Genomic DNA, 18,154 nt, shown 5'->3' with positions numbered 1-18,154 from the left:
CGTATTTTCTGTGTATCAAGTGAACAGTGTATAATTGCGGTTACAAATTCATCAGACACTGCAAGAAAGTTATCAATCTGTCTGAGAAATAGATTGCAGAAGTCAACGAGGCTCAGTTAACACTAACTGTGACCCTAAATCCTAACGCACACAAACAAGTTTTTCAGAATTGCACGACCCGAACGTATTTCGAGCGATGATAAACACCGCCTCTGCTACATTGCTACTATAATTCCAGACATCCACGTACAAAGAGACTAACCCAAGTATTAGATTGTGTTGAAGTGGGTTCTAATAATGCAAACAGGGATCTTATGAGAATTTAATAATTAGATTTATGTGGTCTATAATAGGCTATATATTAGTTCCTTGAACGTTTTTGCATCCCTCACCTCTCTGTAGCTAGCAACAAAAGAGACACTATGTCCCACGGATTAGACCGACAGATTAGACAGCCACAGCCATCTGTCATCGCTCAACTGATTTCTCTTGGAGTGAAAGTTGTAACTACTACAAAAGTCAAGAACATCCATAATCTTTTTGCTTTGAAGTCATCTGTATTTGCAAAAAGCTATCATCCAAGCAGGGCCAGATTAATAAAGCCATGCAATGGTTCTAGATCTCTGCATGGTCTCTGTTGCAAGTGATCGACAAATTAATATTGAAAAGCGTCTTTGCTGCTATTCCATTAACACATTGTGAATGAATACATACACAATGTCCACTAGGATACACTATAGGTATATAGTAGTCTAGTGAGGAGGTGCAAGTCACTAGTATTGGATAATGTTTCCCATCCATCCTCAGGTCCTTGTTAATAATCTGCTACTGCCCCAATCCTAATCATGACAACAGAATCTATCAATGACAGGCCATCTACTCATACCTTCTAAAACATTTCACCTTCTTTCGACAATTGCTGTATCACATCTTCAAGTATAGGTTGAGGTATCCGTCGGCAACCCTTCAACAAATCCTTTATTGTCTGAAGTGTGGACACTTTGGCTCTTCTAGCTCCAATCAGAGCGGATAGTTTCCCAGTGTAGGGAGGTTTATCATGAGTTTCTGACTTGATCTGGTCTTCGTTCATTCCCAACTCGAGACCAATTTCATGCCACTGAGTGCTGCCACAATGAACAACAGCTCTGGTTAGAGATACATAATTTTTCTCGACATTGCCTAAACACAATGTAACTGAGACTGCTTGTCAAGTATTAATGATTTCGTTAGCTGTAAATATGACTGAATTACCTGTTAACAATGCAGATTCAATTGCATGTTGCTTTCCACCATCTACAACAACAACACAAATTATTAGCTAGTCTACCAATTCAAAAAACAAGTAAGATCAAGATTTTTACGTGAGTAGCTTTGCATTGAATCATTTAATGAGTCTGCATTGTTTCCCAACTTTAAATTAAAACCAGCCGGGAATCAATAATTACTAGTCATGTAAATCGAGTACGACAGTAAATACTTGAAGTAATATCGTATCAGTCAGTTCAAGACTAATATTTATAACGCTACAAGTATGAGTAGTATGTACCAGATTCGTTGCTCACAAAATTCATGTTCAGGATTAGCAGCTACGATGACGTTTTGTAAAAGCGGATACGCCTGGTTCCAGGTTGCCTACAGGAGAAAGCCTGGGTAGGGCTTTTCTAAACTAAATTGCTCTTCGCTTCGGAAAGGTAAAGCTTTACATAAAAGATGTTCAAGATCTATAAAACTCAATTTAATTATACAACTGTAAAGCATGCAACGTCAATATCAAAAGTAGCGAGGTGAAACTAACTATACATATAGAAAATTTAAATACAACATGAATGTGTAAAATATGTTGGGCTGCTGACCTGTAGATCTCTTCCAAACTTCATCTGTTCTTTGAATTGCAGCTGTTGCAGAAATCGGTTCAGTCACACGATTAGATCCTATAGTAAACAATAAGTATAGAAAAACAAACTAATGTATCATCTCTGAGTTCACCTTTTGCATCAAACCAAATGTCTATTTGCTTCTTCTCTTCAACGTTGAGTCTAGCTGTTGAATTATCGGGATAGAGGAGACGTTTACACTTTGGGTAGTCATTTAGAGAGACGAGTCGATCACTGCGGATGGGCAGGAAACTTCTTCGTTCTGGCGTCAGATGTTGGAAACAGACTGAAAACTTGAAACCTGTTAGTCCTTGTTGTTTTCCTGCTTCCAGTGAATCGACAATAAATTTGCGAGCCTCGCAGCAGCTCTCTCTCACTTCTTCAAGTGACAATGATTCTTCTGGTTTCAGCACAACAACAACAACGTAATAGTAAATATAGATTACTTCAATGTCACAACCATTTTCCATGTGTAACATAGCATAGTTACGAGATAGCGAAGGCTTGTACGGATACTGACGAACACATCGATTCAAGAGACGAAAGAACAATGACTCTATAAACATGCCGACGTTGTCTGGCCTCAACACAAGAGGAGTAGGACTTGCAATTTCACCACTACTGCTTGGCACATCAACTTTAGCTTCACAACCTTCTCGCAGAGCACTGGGGACAAAGTACTCAATATCATGCTTGGGATTTTCATGTTTCGACACAATATCCAGTAGTTCCGCTGCTTCCAGCATTTTGCTGCGATCTTCTTCTTTGAGATCGTCAAAGAAATAATTGGCAAGCTCTTGCGACATGATGCCTTTCTTGGTAAGAATATCGAAGTCCGTTCGATGAATACCAGGCAAACTCGTTGAATCCAAAGGACAGAGACGACAAAGAGTTGTGAAGACCCACTGCGCATCAATGAATACATGATGACGAAGAATTGGAGATGATGCAAAGTAGACCACAATAGAGAACTTATGCAAATGAGAGAGAGCAGCAGACACTTCACTGGGCGACTTCATGGAGCATTGCTCTTCACCTACTTTTACCAACTTTTCAAACGGAATGATCTTGTCATGTGGATTGAGTCTTATTTCATACACCTTATCTTCAATCAGTAACCAGGTGAGTGGAATCAGTTCTTGTGTACAGTGTTCCTCTATCTTAGATAGTATCAAATTTCGTAGTAAAACTAATTCAGAGTCCTCTTCAAGGTTCTCTTCAGAGTCATTTTCGGAGTCCGACAACATTAAACCTCTAAAATGTAAATTTCAAAACCACTTAATTTACAAATAATCTATTTTCTGCACCAATACCAAAAATACCTATCATGTTGACGTAATGGTGGATGTGACTTTGTATTGTCAATACAGAAACACAACTCAGACTTAAACAATGGTGACTGGCTTTCTGGCGGCCGACGGTAAACATGACCCGTGTATGGCTTGTCACGCAACATTCTGCTAAGAACTGCATCTTGTTTTCTCATCACTTCTTCCTCTTTACCAACTATTTTATCAGCATGAGTGGCTGTAAAAATAACAGGTGGAGACACGCATTGAAATACTGATCCAATGCCTTGAGTACTACTCTGTACTACTGCATTTCCAGTGGACTCTGTGTTACTAAAGATAGATAAATAAATTATTGCGTTACAAATTCCTCAAACTCAAATAGAACGTCCTTGCTTTCTTTCTACCTGACATTTGTAAGTTTCCCTTCAGTTTGGCTCCGACTCTCATCTGGTAACTGATGATGTTTGGACACAGAACTGACACTGATGGCAGACAAGTGATGATTGATCCAGTCCTTGTTGTACTTCATGTGATGCAGTTTCACTTCCAAGTGGCGATAGTCACCTTCATCATCGAGTCTCACGAATGACTGAGCTTCAGCTTCCAGTGGTATTGACACATCATATGCCATGAGATAGACATAACTGGAAGCCACAAATGGAGCAAGACTTGAAAACAAGTTTTCTTGTCCACCGTGGTCAAACACATGAATGATTGCTCTGGGTGCAGTTACATATATGTTCCGATACTTTGACGTCATATCTAACACCTGCTTGCTCAGGCTGAAGTCCTTCAGTTGCTGTAATTTACTTTGAGAACGACTCGCCTATGATATAGACAAGCAAAAATAAGGAAATTACGCAAGTCATTCAGAAATATACGTTATTTCCTCACCTGCATTGCTGTCTGGTTTATAGCATCAAAAACCAGTTTGGAAATCTGACCTTCTTTAATTGGCATCCATGCGTTGCTGTAATAATCTTTGTGCAACACCTCCATTTCTATTGCTTTTGTGCTTGGATGCTTAGGATTGAACATCTCCCTCTTCAAAGATCTCTTCAGATTTGACTTTCCACTGCCATCTTTTCCTACCAGCTTCACCACCCCTCTCTTCACAGGCACCAACACCAACTTCCAATCAGCTGATTCAATCCGCTACGTTTTATCAATGCAAGATAATCAAAATCATCCTCAAATTTAAAACACATAACAAATAGATATAGTGAAAAAGACACAAATTTAAATATGGTAACTGCGCACTGCTGCAGATAAGCTAGTGTCTATCTTCGCTTACGCAATCATTTAGGTAAATTTGAAATAAATAAGGCATGCACAACATTTCCAGACACACACTGATTGCAGCAAAAGAGCCAAGCTTTCAGTAGCACGCCTTAGAATAATACTTCACGTAATGCATTCTTTTACACTGTAAAGCAGGATCGTACAAACTCTGTAAAACTACAAAACTTCACTGATAGTTGAATAGTAACAGGAATCTTTATTTATTCATTTAAACCGAGATGTGAGTGAATCCATCCATCTTGCCTTACTGTAGTTCATACTTGCAAGCTGTACAGACATGGCATCTTGCCAGTTACCGCAAACAATTCAAATACAATTTGCGACAAAGGATTAAGACTGACAACTCTTCTGCAACAGTTCCTAATGCATTGCAGTCACTTATTCAATAAATTTCATGAGACATACAAGGCAATTGTCAAAATTGTGGTAAATCACAATAAACATACAAGTGAACATGTAGACTCTCTTTCCATTCAAATTGTTCCTATTAAATACTACCAACAAAATGTGTGGAGATAACTGTATTCATAGTACAGTAACATGCAAATTAAAATCTAAAGTTTTTGCAGATTTCAGTATATAGGAAGTCATATAATGCCTTCTCTGCATTAGATAACTCCGCACAACAAAACGCACGCCACTCCTATCTGGCTAGAGAACTGAAATCAGACTGTGTGCAACTGCTATCAGACTCAGAAAAACATGTTGCCCATACTGATGTCCCAATGAGTCTGAAACTCATCTTCTAATAGCCCATAAATTATAGTTCTGGTTCATAGTCAAGTCAAGCCAAGCCAAGCCGCACCAACCTCCTTTCACACAAGGTATAATAAGAAAGCAAGCCATCTCGACTATAGTGTGTAAATTTTGCTTTCATGCTTACATTTATTATGTGAACAACATGTACACTAGAAAAATTATGTACTGTAGCCAAAAATGACTTAGATATCCTATCATAAACTATTCGTTTCTGGTGCATCATATAATATGGGCTTGAAGGCGGTCATCGCTCTAAAGATGAATGAACCAGACAGTTTTTATTCATTTTATCCCATTCTATGAGTACTGAGCATGTGTGGCCAGCAATTTGGTTTGATTATCATTGACAAGGCGCAAGGAGACTGTTCCAGTCCAAACCAACACAGAAAACTTTGCCAGGCCAGGCCAGAACAGCTTAGCACAGATCAGTGCTACCCCATACATGTTCACACCAATTTCTAAAATCAATTTTCTATATATCTTTCTACGTTCACATACAAGATGCTCTAAATGCTTGCTATGTACGAGTTGACACCAGTATTCATAAATTATATTATGTTGTGCTCTCGTATTGCTGTACTCACCTGATCACGTACATCCAATGACATGATGAAAGAAATGAGAAAAGAGAAAATTAAAAACATTGTGAGATCGCACAACATGAACACCTCAACTGTGACACACTCACTTCCTCCTATAAAACAAAGAGACAAGACACCACTTAGTTAAACAGTCAATCTCTGACTGCATCCTACTGTCAAGAGGCCACATCTACAACCTCTAATTACTTCCTATACACCAGTCTACGTTCATATACAAGATGCTTTAAGCGCTTGCAATGTACAAGTTGACACCAGTATTCATAAATTATATGATGTCGAGCTTGCATATTGCTGTACTTACCTGATCACGTACATCCAGTGGTATAATGAAAGAAATGAGAAAAGAGAAAATTAAAAACATTGTGAGATAACACAACATGAGCACCTCAACTGTGACACACTCACCTCTCTCTATAAAACAAAAAGACAAGACATCACTTAGTTAAACAGTCATTCTCTGAGCATCCTACGGTCAAGCAACCACATCTACAACATTTAATTAATTTCCTATACACCAGTCTACGTTCATATACAAGATGCTTTAAGTGCTTGCTATGTACGAGTTCACACCAGTATTCATAAATTATATTAAGTTGTACTTGCATATTGCTGTACTTACCTGATCACGTCCATCCAATGATATAATGAAAGAAATGAGAAAAAAGAAAATTAAAAACATTGTGAGATCACACAAGATGAAAACCTCAACTGTGACACACTCACTTTTTTCTATAAAACAAAGAGACAAGACACCACTTAGTTAAACAGTAACTCTCGAACTGCATCCTACTGTCAAGCAACCACATCTACAACATTTAATTAATTTTCTATACACCATTCTACGTTCAATTACAAGATGATTTTAGTGCTTGCTATGTACGAGTTGACACCAGTATTCATACATTATTCACCCGAGGAGGAGACTCTGTTTATAGTAGTGATTCTTGTCGAAGACCGATTAGACAGATGTGTGCGGTACTATATACTTTAATTAATAGTTTGCCGACGTACAGGTTCACTATTCTGAATAGCAATAAACTATAACGTTGTTTCTAGACTAGCACGGGTGATTTAATGTTTCGCGGACTCAAACCAAAGTTAAAAGACAAAGTAGTTGCCTTGATATGTGGAATTTTGTTGTGACAGTTATAGTCCATTTCTTCCTAGATAGAGAGCTGATCGCTATACGAGCTGGATCTATAGTACGTGTGTCTACTGTCGTAGAGAGCATTGTTGTTACAGTATACAAGCTGTTTACGCTCATAAATAGATAAAGCGCAGATGCTTGTGAGTGATTGCCCATTTTGTTCGCAGCAGCTGTCGGTGTTGTGGACAAAACTAGTGGTAAAATTTACGTCCTAGTACATGTAGCTGAAGTGTCGTTGAGTAAACTGTAACATTTCTCTTGTTTCCTAGGACTCCTCGTTGTTGCTTGTGGCGAAAATTATAGGTTTCATTTCTTTGTGGCTATAAAATCAGTCATTCCTTAATTGCTGTTGAAAAAATGATCAAGATCGTTCGTAAACTTCGATCGTCTTTGTGCCTTTCTAACATTTGATAGTCGGTTAATGTGTTTGTAGCTATAACGCGTTCTTCAGCTACGATCTTTTGCATTTCGATTTCTGGAAGCAATAATCTGCGTTAAGCTTTATTGTTTCACAGTCAATCATGAGTGAGCAAGGCAGTAGCCGCTTTAGGCCTCCCGGAAACAAAGGGTTACAGTAATTTCCACCTGCTGGTCAGATCACCTTTATTCATGTAAACAGCGTAAACGAGAAAGGATTGATAGAAGGAAACTATAGAAAAGAGCAAACCAAGCTGATAGACGTCAAAAAACGTACGAGATAATGTGCGGTGACAAAAATCTGCAGAGGGGGCAGACAAAACTGATGCACGTAGAAGGCGTCAAAGAGAAGGGGCACGTACAAGGAAAGCTGAAAAAACAGCTGACTTTAGCTAAAAGCAAAGAAGGGATTGCTTATGTTTGTGTGTCTTGTCATCGTGTCATGTACAGACCGAATGTACTAGTCTTGAATAGGGATTTGAAACTAATTTATAAGTGATAGTACAGGGGTTGAAATCAAGATTTTTTCATGGAGTAAGTGCTTGCACCCATAACTTGCAATTTTGTGACACAGGCGCAACCTCGCTCTGAATTGGCGTAAAAACGTAACATCTGGTGATCTGTGCATTTACTCAGTAACTCAATTATTTAATATAACTTGTGTAACTGTTAATTAAAAACTACAAAAGTGTTTTAAATGTATTAATATGAATGGATAAATAACCAGACGATAGTGTTAGTAGCGGTTAGGTTACATCAGATCTCAGAAAAGCTGCACAGACACCCGGGTAATCATCAACGGTTTGATACAGCAATGTCCAAACACCATCGGATTGTTGTTCTTTAACCGTTGAATATTTGGCTCTTTGCATAATAGTCCGTGGGCCAAGTCCAGAATTTGACTTCTCCGTGCACCCTGTTGCGAACCATTTTCTTTCTAGGCTATCCTACACAATTTTGTGGTGATTACGAAATTGATGTTTTTATTAGTATCAGAGAGTCCAAAGTTGACTAAATCAGTGTTTTCTTAAATTGGAAATGTTGTCATAGTAACCAATATGTAAAACTAAAAGGGAAGTCGGATGTCCTATCAAAAACTTTTAGGTAAGGTTGACAAGCTTTCGTAACAGCAAATATCAGATGTATTTAAACGGAGCTCATCTAGATGATGTATATGCATGCGAAGAGATCTATAGAGTCTCTGTGTTATCTAGTGGTGACCGCTACAACTTCCTATTAAGTATAGTCAGTAACACTGATGCTGATCGCGTCGCATCCAGTAAAGGCATGCAACATGGGAAGTGTTTTAAACACATCTTCTTCAAGCGATCGACCAAGTAATTTTTGGCATGATGATGTGGCGCTTTTGATTTCTTGACTCTGTCTCCCATATGATCTGTGCCGGGATCTGGTGCGTGCCAGAGCAGCCTGTCACTCAAACACAACTATCTGGTAAACAAATGACAATATTTATGTGACATGCTCTTGTGTTTGCTGAATGATTGGCTTGTGTAAACTATTCGGGTGTCATGCTTCTTCTTCACTGCATGAAAGCGCTGGAATCAACTGGGTAGTGACAACTAGACCATCCATTTTTAGTAAACCTTGAGCAGTTGCTGCGGTGACACACAAATATAAACTTACCATCAAGGAGACGTACGTATTTGGCAGCTTCATGTCATTTCCTAGACAGAAAATCAACAAATGCTATTCTATTTGCTGCTGCTGCAGCCATAAACCTTTTCTGTCGCAAGGAAGCATCTGTGACGATGCTGTTTACTATGATTTCTCTCAAATGTTTCAACTGGCAATTGCAGATAGCGATCAATCACGAAGTCAATTCAATTTCTGCAACAGGTATAGAAGAGCGATTCCGTCAATTAGAAATAACTATAACATGTTGTATGCCAGACAAGGTCACTTTTAATTGAGTTAAAGATTGACGAAGTTTTCTGCTCTAATCTTCTCCTAAGGTCAATGCATTGCTATACTGTTGATGGAGGAATTCAAACGACAGTCAAGTCTAAAATGATACATTTTAATACTGAAAATATGTGACTCTTGTACAATTTCATGAAATGCTAACCTTTTCGCATTCATTCAGTCGTGAAAAGAACGATCTGTCGGAGTGAGCTAACGTCGGAGAACGATTGCCTTTCACTCTCGGCAAATGCAACACGGGTAAACGTTTTCAACTTTAACCTCTCTGCGACACCCAAAGTCTACGTCATCGTTCGCTAAGCAGCCGTTGCTGCCTCACTATGGCCTTGCTGCAAGCCGGTAAGAGTTATAGGTCGTGGTCTATCTCAAAGGGAGAAGTTAATCCAAAGTAACGACCGACGAAAATCATCAAAGTTATCGACCAAAACACTAGCTCGCAGCTTTAGGCAGTCGATCGATGCAAGAAATGCATTCGAGTGTCTCCATCTAGAGCTACATGCATGTATACGTATCTCAATAAAATTCACTAATACTACGCAAACTACTATATTTGCAGCTTGTCAATGCAGTGCAGCGAACTACAGTCCAAGAACAGTCAAAGCACAATTTCTCACATCGGTCTACGTTGACGTTGCAACTTGGAATTATATAAAGTTATAATTAGACTTTCTACAGCGGTATTTATCATTTAATTGCAAGAGCTAACGTGTCGGAAGCTTCACAGTAACGTACAGTTAGCAGAAACCATCACAAGATCAGGATTTTGCCTCAACTTGCATAACGCGCCTTAGACGTCGCGGTTCCAGTTTATTGCTGAGCGGCTAATTCGCAAAACCGTCTTGTTCTAATGATGGGCACGATCTTTATAGGCATTCTCAAACATATAGAGTCATACGACAAGCTGTAAGTGCCAAAAATTGGTTTTTATCAAAGGGTGCAAAGACAGCATTTTCTGAAGCCGCTTTCGCAATTGGTCCACGGACTATAAAGACGTCAGGATAGTACCCTGCAATGCACATTCAATTCTTCCATGACAGCCATTGGAAGACTGAAATAGCTGTCTTCTGTGCGGTAGGCCAAAATACTTGCCGATCGAAAAAGCAGTTGCTGTCGACATAATCGAGACAGGTACTAATCCAACAATCATGTCTTGAGGACAAGATATACCGGAAAACAATCAACCTGGAGACTGTGATGGGTCTCCGTCATTGCGAAGTACAGTCCCTGAAAGAAGACGTTGTGCAAAGAAATCTCAAGCTTGACTAGAACAACAACACTTACTCTAGTAGTTTAATAGAAGAAGCCATGTAATTATACTGCACTATGCGGGAAAAGCGTAGCTGCTTCTACTAATATAGCATGCTAAGCCTTGCGTATGGCAATAGACAGCAGCTTAACTCTAGGGATCGAGGCTAACTACAAGAAGAGCTGCATATAGGTCTCTGGCTCTGACGCTTGTGCATTGTGTCTACAGCATTCGTACACTAGAATGTGTATAATGAATGGTTGTAGTTGTCAATCTAAAGTTTAACAAATTAAGAGAATTCTACATCAGGGCACTGTTCTTCGAAAGCAAGTTCTTGATTTACAACTACGCGCAATAATTTGCTCAGGTATGGTAAAATCTGCCAAATTATGAGCGTAATCAACTCACTTACGGGCGCTAATTTCGCCTTGAGCCCGTTAATTGCGACGCCTGTATTATGTTGTGCTTGCATATTGCTGTATACTCAACAACTGATGTACATCCAATGATACGACGAAAAGAATGAGAAAAGAGAAAATTGAAAACATCGTGAGATCACATGACATGAACACCTCAATAGTAGCACACTCACTACCTCAACGAGACAAGACACCACTTAGTTAAACAGTCATTCTGTGACTGCATCCTTCTTTCAAGCAAAAACATCTACAACATTTAATTTATTTCCTATACACCAGTCTTTGCTGATATACAAGATGCATTACCTGCTTGCTATGTATGAGTTGATACAAGCAATTCATAAATCATATTATGTTGTGATTGCATATTGTTGTACTCACCTGATCACGTCCATCCAATAATTATGATGGAAGAAACGGGAAATGAGCGAGAAATGAGAAAATTGAAAACATTATGAGATCACTTAGCAAGAAGACCTCAACTGTGACACACTCACCGCATTCTATAAAACAACCAAACATGCAACAATTAGTTAAACAGTCATTCCAAAGTCACACAACAGCAAAGACAATGGTACTATCATAATGGCAATAATATTTATCAAAATAGCAATAAATCATTGATTAAGATTGTTACTGTCTGCTATGCTGAGTTTAACTCTTGTAAAACACTTTTAAAGAGAACAATTTTTTATGAAACGTCGATTCACTAAAACGACCGTCTACTGCTTCCACACATTTATCTGACATTTCAGTAGTACTTATACAGACATGCTTGGTATGTTTGTACAGACTTCACTAGCTCACAAGTGAGAAACCTAGTTGTTATAAGACAAAAGCCAAATCAATACCTTACATGAAATCAGTGTATACATCAAACATGTCGCCAATGTTTGAAAATGGACATTTCAATCCCACTGGAGAATACCACTTCAGTGTTTTCATACAGAAGGAGCAAACCAACTGTATCTTGACATCAAGTAACCATAACATTGTATTTCTTATTATATATTGTTTTGTACAACAGTCTTCATTGTACATACATAACATATTTGCTATCAGTTAATAGAAGAAACTCACAAATGATGTATCAAAAGAGCTGCAACACCTTTCATTAAATTATTGGTGTCTACTACCACTACCAAATTTAAAGAGAATGCAATTTTGAATAAAATTAACGTTCACACCACACATGCTTTCTCATTTCACTAGAACTGCCTGCTGATTCTAAGTATTTCAACTATTTGAAATGTAGTTATGTAGACACACACGTCAAGAGTCTGTACATGCGTTACTGACTCAACTACCTAAAACTTTCTGTCTTCATAAAAGCTAAACTGTGTCAACACCTTTCATAAAACAAGAGTACATTATACCAGTGTTTTTGTCAGCAGTGATGTCAAAAGGCACTGATGTCATCAAAATTATTTCGTTAAATGTCATCACATATTGAATCTTTGTTGGTCTTCCTCATGTTGAAGAAATATATATGTTATATGCTTTACGTGGGTTCTACAGTAGATTAGGGTTAAGTGATGTCAACTCTCCCTTCCTCGTTTGAGAAGATGACACCTGAAGCATTGAGAGCGATGATTTACTTCTACAGGCTCATTGGCAGATAACTCAAGAAGGTGGTGCTGCATCTGATCAATGATGTGTGAGGGCGTTGAACTAAAAGAACTGCTTTCTTAAATGACTGTCCATTCACACATCTAGAATGCCCTAAAAACTAAATTGGCTTAGCCTACAGCTGACTGAAAGGTCCCGTTTAATTGGCTCTTCCAACGTCATCCAACATCCACTAGTAGGTACTTACCTCTGCAAAAAATCTAAAAAGTTTAATGTGTTTACAAACTCTGTCAGTTCTTGCACACAAAGGCCATTGTCAATTCCACTGTAAATTCCTACGCATATTCTAGAGTCTCACGCAACGGTATCTCAGACAGTATCCTACATTGTGCGCTTTGCTCTTCACACAAGTGAGCAAGGCTGCCTATTCTCCCTACAATCTACTACTTGTGGGGTCATGCTCACTTCCTGTTTGTCTCACTCTAATATTCAAAGTTGTAGAGTTTGCAGCTAGAAAATTACACTGTTCAACTTGTTAAATACAAATGGAAGAAATGACAAGACATTTTAGCTGCTGTCCAACTAACCAAACAAGCTGGAAAAACAAGCGCCTGGAATCAGAGTCAACGCAGTTATGGCCATGACCCTAAGCCTAATGTACAAAACCAAACAATTAAGTACTAATATGCGAAGGCGTCGCCTTTGTCGTCGTCTGAGAGCTCAATTGCCTTGAGAATCACCGCCTTCTGCCATATTTCGTAACAGCCCAATGCGCGTTAGGCGTGCATCCTACAACTAATTAATTCAGCTCTTCGCAGAGTAATGATTTTCTTCGTTGAAAAGCAAGTAGAATTTTGACCATGATATTCCAACTGGCAAGTTTCAGTTAGGTAATAGATGCAGACCTAATTTTCTGGGCTGAACAAATTTAACAGGTATACACAATATTCGGTACGCCGTACTTGTTATTCATAGGATATTAGGTACGGCCGTACCTTATATCCGCGTACCCGATTTCCTGCTACACCTGATCCAGTTGATTTGCTAGAGTCCCGCAGCTAATCTCGGTCGTTTCCTAATCGGTCACTCGCTCTCTGCTTGTGGTAAGTACGCTAGCGTCACAGTCCTACTGGATAGCAACTAGGTAAAGCGGGTCACATCAGCATCCGTCGTAACGTTATGCTCGAAAACTGATCGCACCAGTATAAAAGATGTACCTATTCTCGGTCACAAAATATCATATCTCGGTCGGTGCTTGCCATGCCATCTCGTTTCTACAACTCCGTTTGTCATCTCTATCGATAGATAATTACATGGCTTCCTTTCACCAAATTGTTGGTTTTGTCTTGTCAATGTCTACTCACCGAAAAGACGGATGACTCACGGGATTTAAGCTCGGTGACCTAGCTGATTTTCTCTTCAGACGCAGATGTGAGGCGGTCTATTGGGCTAATGTTATAGTCATCACTACTGGCTACTATACGTGCGGGTGATATTAGTGCTTATCGTGCTGGTGCTACGTATGGCAGAAAGTGAAATCTGAGAGACAACTATTCGGACATCCGGGATCGTATCTCGGTCGCTTTCTATGCGTTTCTAAAATACGAATTGAGACATCACACATGTCTGTTAAAATTTACCTCTAGGTGATTCTGACATTCAATAGCCGGTTTTGTCTTTTCAGTATGTAATGTTGCAGATTGGTCAGAATGGTGTTGGCCTACAGGACATATATAGGTAATCTCGGTCATAGTATGATCGACCACAATCCTTGGATTCTACAGCTTTCAGGTGTAAGTGATCTTATCTTCATTGGGCATTGCACTTACGGTCACAGTCGACTAAGGCTGATTGAAAATGTCTTGTAGTAAATTTTGTAGAACTATAGCAGATTCTAGTAATTAATAGTAAACTGTGTAGTAAAACGTTATTTGTTCTGTCTAAACTATCTGGTATGTTTTGGACTAATAATTAATGAGATAAAAATTTAATTAGTACATCTAGTTTAGTACTAATTAGCAGATTTTGTGACTTACTAGTATTGATCATCATGAAGAAGATTGTACCCTTTTCGTCATGATATCATGTTTAAAATAAGGCCAACTCACTTCTATGTACTGTACTCTGTCTGCAATAGAAGACTGTTTGGCACCATCATTAGATGTGATATCGCGATATTGTTCTTTGTAACTGGAAATTTGACTGCAACCAGACATGCCTACATTGGCCTGTTAATTCTTCTTTGTCTTCAGAAAAGGCAGAAAGAAAGGAACCTGTTTTATCGGCTGTTGATTGTTTGTCAATTGAAGTAGTGTCGCACACTTAGTAGAATGATGGCAATTCTGTTAATGTAAACAGGCTTAATTATTTAATTAATGGCAGTGTGTAACGTGGGAACTCTTTTAATGCTGTCTTAGCCCTTTGCTAAGTGTGGCAAAAATAGGTACGAGACTTTTTACAGATGTACATGTATGCCGGGTGAATAAAAGATGTTTCTGCCATTACATTAGTTTATGTTTTGTTCTTTGTATTAAACTGTTAGACTCATGCCCAGTGCTAGGTTGCTACACCACGTTCGGTAGATGTCAAGTGTGTATACGTCCATGTGGTTTCACACGTGAGGTTGGCCTAAACGCGAAAGTGATACGTATCGTACAGCACATACATATCTCGTCATGTGGAAAAAAGGTTTGCAACGTGAACGAAACGGCGTGACATGATTGGTAGATACTACTGCTATATAACATAATGGTCTCCGTAGGAGGGCTTCTGTAATGGAAAATCACACAATTAGAGAGACTAAGTACAAAACCATTATACAGCCCTTAAGCCATTACGTGCCGATTAGTTGTTGATGTCGTCCACGTCCGTGAGTTAGCGACTAGAGGAGAACTTTCGAGAAGAGCGGTCTCAATGGTAAATAGATGTGTATTCACCCTCGCCTATATCTTACCAGTCGAGATACGCGTGTACGTGAAGGTAAAGCCTCTTTTTAGAAAGGCTGCGACGGGTCCTGATCCCACTGGCGGATCTAGAGGGGGTTCCAGGAGTTCCGTGGAACCCCCCAAAATTTTATGTGACGTCATCACGCGGCGAAGACCGCTTACCAGCATTTGGACAGTACGAGTGAGTCGTACGGTACTCCTACTCTTTTTGTAGCCTACTAAACGCGAACATCGGACACAATGCGCCAATTCAGCACATGGAAGAGTGTGAATAAAGGTTTCACATCGCCAGTTGACATCTTTGTTTGGCTGCCCTAGAAAGTCGTCGCTTGAAAAAGCTAGCCCTTTCAGACTTCAAGTTGCCAAGACTTTCAAAAAACATTGCGAAGGCTTCTTTCTGTAAAATCAAGACATTTCAGGCTTGCATTCAGGGAAAAAGGTGTGGCGGATACGGCTCTGTGTGAGCCGGGCCCCTCATCTTCCGGGACGTAAATGCTGAAAGGGTTAGTTGAAATAACACCGTGGCTTTTTGGCCCATCTTGAGCAATACCACTTCGTTACTTCCTTGCAATGATAATGTTTCAAAGTAGTTATTTTCCATCTCATGAAAATATATGTGATGGTCACAACATTCACAATTTCATGAAACCATATATGTCGATCTATGGAACCATTTTTCGAAAGAAAAGAAAGGATGTTAACATTTGCCTGTCAAGCGAAGGACATGTAGGCTTGCAAAATCAATTCAAATTGTTCGGTACTGTAGATTCATTACTTAACGCATACTTCCGTTCTATGGTATACATAATTAAATAGCTAATTATATCTGGAGGCGTGGCTCATACTAACCGTTGTGACGTTATGAAACCCCCATCCGAAAATCCTGAATCAGTCCCTGTGATCCCCGTATCTGCCAGATCACCGTGTTCAGGCGTCCCAGTTAGTTACGTCCAAGAGATTTTGTTGGACCATTTTCAAGCTAATATCAGTCACGTCGAGGTCGTGATACAAGCTTCCCCAGAAGCTCGCCATAGGATCGACCACGCAACCATAACATACGTCTACGCAAGAGGTGTGCCGTGCAGAGTGCATGTTTGACTTATAGAAGTCACAAGCAAAAACAGATAATATTCGAATCAAGCAAGTAGAACTCCAGTGAAGCTCAAGAGATTATTCGGAAACGCCAATCGATTGGCAATTACTAGAACGACACTGTTTCCCAAAATGGAACATTTACCGAAGTCCGACTGCTGTTCTCTTGGTCGAGGGCCTGTTTCGTGGCAAGATTTACGCCGCTTCTTTCGGTGGCATGGCAAGGTACGACGATTTACGCCGAGACAAGTTTTTACGCTCTGGGCTAATCTACCATCTTCTGTGTCATTTAGCAGAGTCTTTGCAACCTATTAGAAATGTTAGCCGAGACCCACAGGCTGCGCTAAATAACTTAATTAGACTCAAAACATGTCATATGACGAGATATGGTACAAGTCCTCCTTCGCGCTTAGCCAACCACACGTGCGAAACCACATGGACCTATACACACGTGACAGCTAGTGCATCTGATGCAGCAACCTAGAGGACTGGGCAAGAGTCAACTAATTTGTTATGAAATAAGAATGTAGTTATACATTGAATCCATTTTGGTACAATTTGAATATCAGAATATGCCTTTTCAGTACGCCACAACTCTATATAAACTGTGTACTATGATCTTAGCTACAGTAGTTTTTATCAATAACACTGCTTGGTTAAACAGAAGGGTTAGTTGGATATCTTCACTAGATTAGCTGATTATCATTATCTGTCACAACTTCCTAACTGTGTCATTGTGACTCCTTGAGACTCAGAACTGTGTCATGAGAAAGATTGTCTCTTTTGCAACATTTCACCTTTTCATAACTTCGCAGTAAGAATAAATTACTAAATGGATCTAGTTAGACAGAGCACTTCGTGACGATATAGCTCCAAAACAACAGTGGACTAATAATCGCACAATACACCTACTCAAGATCCCGTCTTTCTCAAAATCACGGAACAGGGACTAGGTCCTGTAGGACACCATTGTCACAGTCCTGTTACAGTAGAAACTAAAGAGACAAAACCGGCTATTCAGTGGCGGAAAGATCCAAAGTAAACCGTTCAACAGACTTGACTGATGTCTCAATTCGTCTTGCAAAAACACAATAAAGCTACTGATAGAGATATGTATTAGTCTTTGTCTCTCAAATTTCACGTGCTGACGTAGCAACAGTACGATGAGCACAAACATCACCCCGTAGGTATAGTAGCCGGCGGTGATGACTATAATATTAGCCAAAAAGAAAGCCTCAGATCTGTGTATAAAGAGTAAATCACTCGAGACAGGGTGACGGAGATTATGTCCCGTGAATCATCCGTCTTCTTCGTTGTCTGCGAGAGTTGACGTTGACAAGAAAAAACCAAAAATTTGGTTAAAGGAAGTCGTAGAATGAGCCTATCGAAAGAGCTGACTTGCTTCTCAAACTAAGTTGCAAAAATGAGATGGCAATCACTGATCGACATGTGATGCTCTGTGACCGAGAATAGGTGCGAACAGTTTTCAAGTTCGTTTAAATTATCACTACTAAGCTGTATCATAGCCTAGATGTGAATTCATCTATCT

General features: G+C 39.4%; 1 protein-coding gene across 1 annotated transcript in view; it reads right to left on the bottom strand.

Moving 5' to 3' along the window:
* Window positions 1–655: 655 nt before the first annotated feature.
* Window positions 656–18,154, bottom strand: part of LOC134188524 (uncharacterized) — a 32,416-nt gene continuing 14,917 nt past the window's right edge. Inside the window, exons 2-12 of the mRNA XM_062656686.1 lie at window positions 6,449–6,558; window positions 6,235–6,240; window positions 5,916–5,921; window positions 4,061–4,321; window positions 3,571–3,992; window positions 3,197–3,496; window positions 1,987–3,128; window positions 1,854–1,931; window positions 1,252–1,293; window positions 904–1,124; window positions 656–839 (exon numbers count right to left, since the gene is read on the bottom strand). Of these exons, the coding sequence (XP_062512670.1) occupies window positions 1,087–1,124; window positions 1,252–1,293; window positions 1,854–1,931; window positions 1,987–3,128; window positions 3,197–3,496; window positions 3,571–3,992; window positions 4,061–4,321; window positions 5,916–5,921; window positions 6,235–6,240; window positions 6,449–6,558 (2,405 nt within the window). The 3' untranslated portion in view covers window positions 656–839; window positions 904–1,086. The remainder of the gene's footprint in view (window positions 840–903; window positions 1,125–1,251; window positions 1,294–1,853; window positions 1,932–1,986; window positions 3,129–3,196; window positions 3,497–3,570; window positions 3,993–4,060; window positions 4,322–5,915; window positions 5,922–6,234; window positions 6,241–6,448; window positions 6,559–18,154) is intronic.

This window comes from Corticium candelabrum, chromosome 13, assembly GCF_963422355.1.
Source record: "Corticium candelabrum chromosome 13, ooCorCand1.1, whole genome shotgun sequence".
Lineage (NCBI taxonomy): Eukaryota > Metazoa > Porifera > Homoscleromorpha > Homosclerophorida > Plakinidae > Corticium > Corticium candelabrum.
The sequence above is the reverse complement of the archived record's forward strand: the minus strand, read 5'-3'. Positions and strand labels throughout refer to the sequence as shown.